At 44.1% G+C, this 7,369-nt stretch overlaps 2 protein-coding genes across 2 annotated transcripts in view; both read left to right on the forward strand.

The window, feature by feature from the left end:
• The first annotated feature begins 513 nt into the window (after nucleotides 1–513).
• Nucleotides 514–1,505, forward strand: LOC107291857 (phospholipase A2 inhibitor subunit B). The gene is made up of 2 exons (XM_015820891.1): nucleotides 514–595; nucleotides 1,011–1,505. The coding sequence occupies exons 1-2, from the start codon at nucleotides 514–516 to the stop codon at nucleotides 1,343–1,345; spliced, it is 417 nt and encodes a 138-aa protein (XP_015676377.1). The 3' UTR covers nucleotides 1,346–1,505.
• Nucleotides 1,506–5,963: 4,458 nt separating this feature from the next.
• LOC107291858 (phospholipase A2 inhibitor subunit A) overlaps nucleotides 5,964–7,369 on the forward strand; it is a 3,361-nt gene continuing 1,955 nt past the window's right edge. The window contains exons 1-2 of the mRNA XM_015820892.1: nucleotides 5,964–6,067; nucleotides 6,364–6,453. Of these exons, the coding sequence (XP_015676378.1) occupies nucleotides 6,372–6,453 (82 nt within the window). The 5' untranslated portion in view covers nucleotides 5,964–6,067; nucleotides 6,364–6,371. The remainder of the gene's footprint in view (nucleotides 6,068–6,363; nucleotides 6,454–7,369) is intronic.

Below are 7,369 nucleotides of genomic sequence, written 5' to 3' on the forward strand. Positions count from 1 at the left end.
GTTGTTTCTTGTCCTGCCTTCTGGTGCTTTGGAGAATATTTTGACCCCCCCTCCTCCTTGTGGCAGCCTCTCAGATACTGGAATCCTTCTATCATGTCCCCTCTAGTCCTGCAGTCATAACTGTAGAAGTCAGCACATCATGGCTGAAGCAAGGCTTGTAATGCAAGGATGTCTAACGCAAGGAAGAGCTTTCCAGTGTGTGAATTCCCACCTGGAATGGGATAATCTGGAAATCAGGCTTGCTGATGTCCTTCTTGTTCACAGAGGGCGAGGTTCAAGTAGACTTGAGAATGAGGTAATAATCTAATTCTCCCCCCCAAGCCATTTCATTCATGCATTCTTCCGAGGACTGATATATATTAAGCCGAGATGCCTAACATTCACCTGAAGGATAAGTAGGCAAGTCCAAGAAAGTATAGTTGCTGGTTGTTTGAAAGCCAACCAGTTGGTGGCAGTTTGGTCAAATTGCCTTCCTGTGATTCCAGTAATGTAGTGTTGTTTTCCTTTCTAGTGATGATTTCGATGATTGAAGCCGTAACAGAACTTCAAGGAATGATCGTCAACCTGAAATATGCCTTCTTGACAGTCCACAAGGGTAAGAAAGTTGAAGAAAAAACAACAACCTGGCTTTCCCTCCAAATGATGCGTTGTGTGTCTAATCACACTTGGCCAAATTCAGTTGTGTTCCATTCCATTTGAATACTGGCTGCCTGTCTCTTACCAGAGCCTCTATAGAGGCAGGGGTCAAAATAGAGAGTGGGACCGTGCAATATTTTCCAGGCCTGTCACACATGCTACCCTGTCTTGTGGACTTCTTGTGGATTGCTGGGTTGCTGTCTAACTGAGTGAAAACAGCAGAAACAATTGGAAGACTGCTCTCATGCTCCCCCTCATCCTTCTCTTCATTAAACTGGACATACCTAATTCCAGCAGCCGTTCCTTATATGCTTTAGCTTCTTCTTCTTCTTATATGCTTTAGCTTCTTATATGCTTCTTCCTTGTGTTTCTAGCCCGATCCTTTGGGAGTGGCAGTGAAAGATTGTACGTGAGCAACAAGGAAATCAAACCGTTTGAAGGTCTCGGAGACATTTGTGAGGAAGCCGGGGGCCATATCCCTTCCCCTCAACTCGAAAATCAGAACAAGGCCTTCGCAAATGTTCTGGAGAGGCACAACAAAGCAGCCTACCTTGTCGTGCGTGACTCAGCAAACTTCACCAACTGGGCTGAGGGACAACCGAATAAGGCTGGGGGAAACTGTGTGAAAGCAGATACACACGGATCCTGGTACTCTGCGTCCTGTGATGAAAACCTCTTAGTAGTGTGTGAGTTTTATTTCATTTTATGAGAAGGAAGACCTGCATGCTCTGCTGAAGAGAGGAGCTACCTAAGACATAACAAGCCGAAAGCAACCCAACCAAATCAGGAGACGTCAAAATTTAGACCACCTACACCTGATCCCGCTTGCCTTTAGAATATTCCAGAAAGTTCAATAAAAGCATGAAGCAAATATCACTTCTCTTCTTTGATTGTTTTTGTCCATCTGTCCATCCATCCATCCATCCATTTATTTAAAAATGAATAAATTAGAAACACAGGCATCCTTTAAGGTAGGCCTCACTTGACTGCCGTTCTAGTTTTGCAACTGTTTGAAGTTATGGCGGCACTAAAAAAAAAATAGCTGCACAAGGAGAGGGAGAGCGGAAATGGAGATGAAGGAAAGGAAAGGGAAGAAAGGAAAGGGAAGAAGGGAGGAAATGAAGATGAAGATGAAGGGAAAGGAATGGAAAGGAAAGGAAAGGAAAGGAAGGGAAAGGAAAGGAAAGGAAAGGAAAGGAAAGGAAAGGAAAGGAAAGGAAAGGAAAGAAAAGGAAAGGAAAGGAAAGGTCATGGATGCACAAGATCCTCACCCTTATAACCTATTGCAGTGACCCAAAGTCATGCAATTGTCATTTGCTTCGTAACTGGCTCCTGGTATGCAGAGTCCATGGAGAACCCAGCAGTGAAATTGAAAAAAATGAAAGTGAGGCTTGTACGTCTTGCTTATTGACCTCATGGGAAGTGTTGTTGTAATGGCCTCATGGTATTTTGATAAGAGTTGCCAGTTGCAGTTGTGGTCTCTAAGCATGCACTACCCCTTGATCGATCAAGTAATGAGTTTGAAAGGCACCATTGATTTAGGCTTTGAAAATAGCCATGTAGCCTTCTGGACCCAAACTAGGTTTCCTAGGGCTAATAATACATATTGGAACCAGTTTGTAGTGGTTAAAGTAGGAGTCCCCAACCCCCGAGCCGTGGACCGGTAATGGGCCGTGGCATGCCAGAAACCAGTCCACACAAACAAGCAAAGCCCCATAAGCAGGATGTAGGCAGCACACAAAACCACACACCCTCCGGCCCACAGAAAAACCTCTCTCCACGGAACTGGTCCTTGGTGCCTCCAAAGTTGGAGACCTCTGGATTAAAGGACACCAGACTAGAGACTAGGATTCCAGAAGATTCAATCCTTCCTGAGACATGAAGCCAAAAGGCTAATCTTGGCCAATCGCTACCCTCAGGCCTAAGAAGAAGAAGACAACAGTAAATCAGTTGCAAAATCTTGTCAAGAAAATGGCAAGGACTTGTCCAGGCAGTCACCAGGAGTGAGTCGATCATTAACACTGATCCAAAGGCACCCGCCCCCAAGCATTGAATAATATCATAGCCATTACAGAATCATTATCTTGGTTGGGTTGACCATTGTTGGCTGGAGTTGACGGCACTGTAGAAATACTGTATGGCATCTCTAGGACTCAGAATGGGGCTTTTCTAAAAGGCAACTGGCTTTTCTTGGCTTTTTTCTTTGAAAACATTTTGCTTCTCATCCAAAAAAAAAACCCCTCCTCCTTTAGTTCTGAATTGAGGCAGCTTCTTGGATGGGAAGAGAAATGTTTTCAAAAAAAAAAAAAAAAAGCAAGAAAGTTCAGTTGAGAGAGAGAGAGAGAGAGAGAGAGAGAGAGAGAGAGAGAGAGAGAGAGAGAGAGAGAGAGAGAGCAAAATATGGAGCTCTTCTAGTCCAGCCTCTTGCTCCTCCTCCTCCCCCCTTCTCATCCTCATTCCTCCTCCTCCTCCTCCTCTTCAGCTTTGCACCTTGCTGCCTGCTGAAACTGGGCAGGCTGGGAGCTAGGCAGCATTGCACTTCTCATCAGATTCACACAACCCGGCTCAGCTCTTGGCGTTATGCGGAGAGCGCCCCGCTGCCTGCTGAAACCGGGCAGGCTGGGAGCTGAGCGGCCTCTCGTTTCTTTTGGGATTTGCTCCGCCTGGCCCAGCTGTGAGGAGAGTGCCCCGCTGCCTGCCGAAATCCCTCCCCCAGAGCCCATCAAGCCGGATATGTGAAGTAGGCGAGCGCCATTTGCTGGCCACTTCCAGGCGATGGTGCATTTCTTCATTCCTCACAAAGGGTGACACCTCCCCAGCATGCACCCAGGGGGCAGGGGCCGACGCGGCAGGGGCTGGTTCCTTGCTGTTTCCAGACGACCTTGTGGAGCTAAGACTGAATGCGTTTCAGCATAGATGGCCACCACAAAATTGTACATTGGCCCCCAGCCGGCCTGGGCCAGGGCAGTGGTGGCCATTCCCTCACTGTTTTCAGGATGGCTTTGCGGGCCACATGAAACCACTTCGCGGGCCGCATCCGGCCCCCGGGCCTTGTGTTTGACATGTCTGCACTAAGATATTTCAATTACTGGTAACCCACCGCAAAGCAAAATATCCACCGAAAAACGAAAACAAAGACAGTAGAACTTCCATATTACAAAAAACAACAACCCAGTTTTACTATCCTTGTATTCCCTCAATCACCAAGAGATGAATGGGAGAACAAAAAGATAAGAGCTGAGATGGAAAAAAAAACTTAATATGAAACAAGATATATAAATCCGTAGGCACTGATTCTCCAAAATATCTAGGGAATATTCGGGATTTTGAAAGAATGTTTTTCACCTAAGTGCTCAGAAAAGAGGAATAATTAATCCTTAGTGAATAGTCTCCTTCTTCAATTTAGTTTGTAACAAAAACTAAATTGGCCTAAGTTATAAAGTGTCTCTTGTCAATTCAGTTCAAATCCCACTCTACTCTACTCTACTCTACTCTACTCTACTCTACTCTACTCTACTCTACTCTACTCTACTCTACTCTACTCTACTCTACTCTACTCTCTACTCTACTCTACTCTACTCTACTCTACTCTACTCTACTCTACTCTACTCTCTACTCTCTACTCTCTACTCTCTACTCTCTACTCTCTACTCTCTACTCTGTCCTGTCCTGTCCTGTCCTGTCCTGTCCTGTCCTGTCCTGTCCTGTCCTGTCCTGTCCTGTCCTAGCCTAGCCTAGCCTAGCCTAGCCTAGCCTAGCCTAGCCTAGCCTAGCCTAGCCGTCAATGTATTTGGAGATTGCCAAATTCCAGATGTATTTGGAGTTGTCCCCAAATGACACCAGGGACCAGTTTTGTGGAAAACAATTTTTCCACAGACTTGGCTGGGGGGGGGGGAGGGATGGTTTCACATGTTACCTAGATCCTGCACATGCACAGTTGAAGCTTCGCTCGTTTCCCCAGGCTGGTTCCAAAAAGGCCACAGACCACTTCCAGTCCATGGACCGGAGTTTGGGAATCCCTGGCCCAGCATCAAGTCATTTCTTTTAATGGGTTTACCTTAATCATTAGGTTCTGTCAGTATGTTTTTTGTTTCTCTATGGGCATAAATGCATCAACAGCAATATCCAGAGTTATTTTGATTGGAAAGGATAGTCGGAAATAAAAAGAGGCGATCTGAAGCTAGGGATAAAGTGAGATTAGATTCGATGTGTATTTAGGAAAGGATAAATATGCCCCTTTCAAAATAAATATAACCCTTGATCTGCAGTTTTGTTTTCTGAGAGATTTCAAATCCATTTTCCAAGTCAGAATTACCGTATTTTCCGGCATATAAGATGACTTTCTAAACCCTGAAAATCTTCTCAAAAGTCGGGGGTTGTCTTATACGCCCAGTCGTCTTATACGCCGGAAAATACGGGTATTCTATTTTATTCCTTTACACATGTGGTTTGGCATATTACTCATCAAGTTTTCTCTCCCCCCCCCTTTCTCTCACTCACACTCTATATTTTAACTGGAAAAGTTGGGGGTCGTCTTATACGCTCAGTCGTCTTATACGCCGGAAAATACGGTATACATTTATGTGTCTCTCTCTCACACACACAAAAGCATACAAAAATGTTATAATATTAAGGAAATATCTTATCTTACAGGATTAAAAGCAGTTTGGAGAAAAATGTAGACAATACCTGTAAATGAAGGTATATGGATATGCATTAGTGAAAATGCACACTTTCTCAAAACAGCTGCAAATAGACATAAAAGGAGATCTTACTTAAGGGATAAAGAGCAAGAAACGTCAAAAATGACAGATTCTAACTACTAAAAATCACCCTATAAATCTATAAAGTTGTGGGATATTCTATGCAACAAATATTATTTCCCAAACTGGCAAATCCACTTTATCCTCTCAGCTTCCTTTCATTCTGTCTCACTCTCTCTACGGGTCTGAGCGCCGCCTAAACTGAGTTGTTGACTAATTTATACAATGCCCTTTTAACAGGTACCTCTTTCTGTCTCAGCTGCAGTTCTGGTGGTTTGCAAAATTCTGGATTTCTTTGGTGTAACTTTGAAGAGATCTTTCTGCATATTTTTTTTTATTGTCAAGCATTGCAAAATCTTCCAGGGAAATTCATTCGCAGGTGTACACCCTGTATCCTCCAATATTTCCTCATATTTTGCCTCCCCTTTTTCACTGGAGAACTTCCAATTTTTCTAAACCTTCAACCAGAAAGTCCTGGCTGTTCTTAAACAAACAGCCATAATTACTTTGGGGGGGAAGGAAGAATAAAAGATAAGGGGTACCCCCTTGAGCAATCCATTTGCACAACCCTTCACGTTGCCCAATCCACGAGGGATATAAAATAACTCTTGCCACTGGAAGGAAAGTACTTTCTCTGGAGCCACATCTCGAACAGCAGAAAGCACAGCGTAAGTGCAGAGAAACAATTTGCTTGCCATGTAGGATAACTCGTTAAGAAATGTACAGCTACTAAGAGGCATCTGGCTGGATGTTCGTCCTGAGGTCTAATGAAGGGGGTACAAAGTATGCTTAGTGTATGTTTATAGTTTGTTAAATTAGTGATTTGTGCGGGTATGTATCACGTATCCTTAGGCTGGGCTGGGACTGTATCTTTTGCTATGCATTTTCCAGGCAAGCTGGAATGTGAATGTCAAATGCCAAGGGTCTAAAAACCACAATAACTCTGTCTCTACGAATTGTACAGGTTTAAAGATGTGCCTGATTCTGCTGTCCGGTCTTCTTCTTTTTGGAACCTTTCTGGCAAACGGAAATGAGACAGATTCTGACGGACAAAGTAATAATTTTAACCCTACATTTGAGAATGGGGAGGAAGCTTAGCACGTAGGCAGAAGTGGGAGTGTGTCTGTGCTATTCCTGTTATCTGAATGCAGCACAGAGTGCAGAGAAGAGCAACAAAGATGATTAGGGGACTGGAGGCTACAACATGTAAAGATCGTTGTGGGAATTGGGTATGTCTAGTCTAGTGAATCGCCAACATGATAGACAACGTCCGATAATGGATATGGCACAAGAAGAAGAAGTCTAGTGAAAAGGAGGACTAGGGGAGACATGATAGCAGGGCTTCAATGTTTGAGGAGCTGCCACAAAGAAGAGGGAGTCAAGTTATTCTCCAAAGCAGCTGAAGGCAGGAGAAGAAGCAACGGATGGAAACTCACCAAGGAGAGAAGCAACCTAGAACTAAGGAGAAAATTCCTGACAGTTAGAACAATAAACCAGAGGAACATCTTGCCTCCAGAAGTTGTGGGTGCTCCATCACTGGAGGGTTTTAAGAAGAGATTGGACAGCCATTTGTCAGAAATGGGATAGGGTCTCCTACTTGAGCAGGGACCTCCAAGGTCCCTTCCAATTCTGTTATTCTGTTATCTGAATGCAAAAAGGCTCCTGGAGAGCAGTGTTAATAAAAGAGTTCCTCTGAAATCTTTTACTGATTAAATCCAAACCAAAAACAAACCAATCAGAATCAGAATAGAGCTGGAAGGGACCTTGGGGATCTTCTAGTCCAGCCTCTTGCTCAAGCAGGAAACCCTATATCATTTCAGACAAGTGGCTGTCCAGTCTCTTCTTAAAACCCTCTAGTGATGGAGCATCCACAACTTCTGGAGGAAAGCCCTTCCACTGGTTAATTGTCCTCGTTGTTAGGAAGTTTCTCTTTAATTCCAGGTTGCTTCTCTCCTTGATCAGTTTCCATC

This window comes from Protobothrops mucrosquamatus, unplaced genomic scaffold, assembly GCF_001527695.2.
Source record: "Protobothrops mucrosquamatus isolate PMUCROS unplaced genomic scaffold, P.Mucros_1.0 scaffold1201, whole genome shotgun sequence".
Lineage (NCBI taxonomy): Eukaryota > Metazoa > Chordata > Lepidosauria > Squamata > Viperidae > Protobothrops > Protobothrops mucrosquamatus.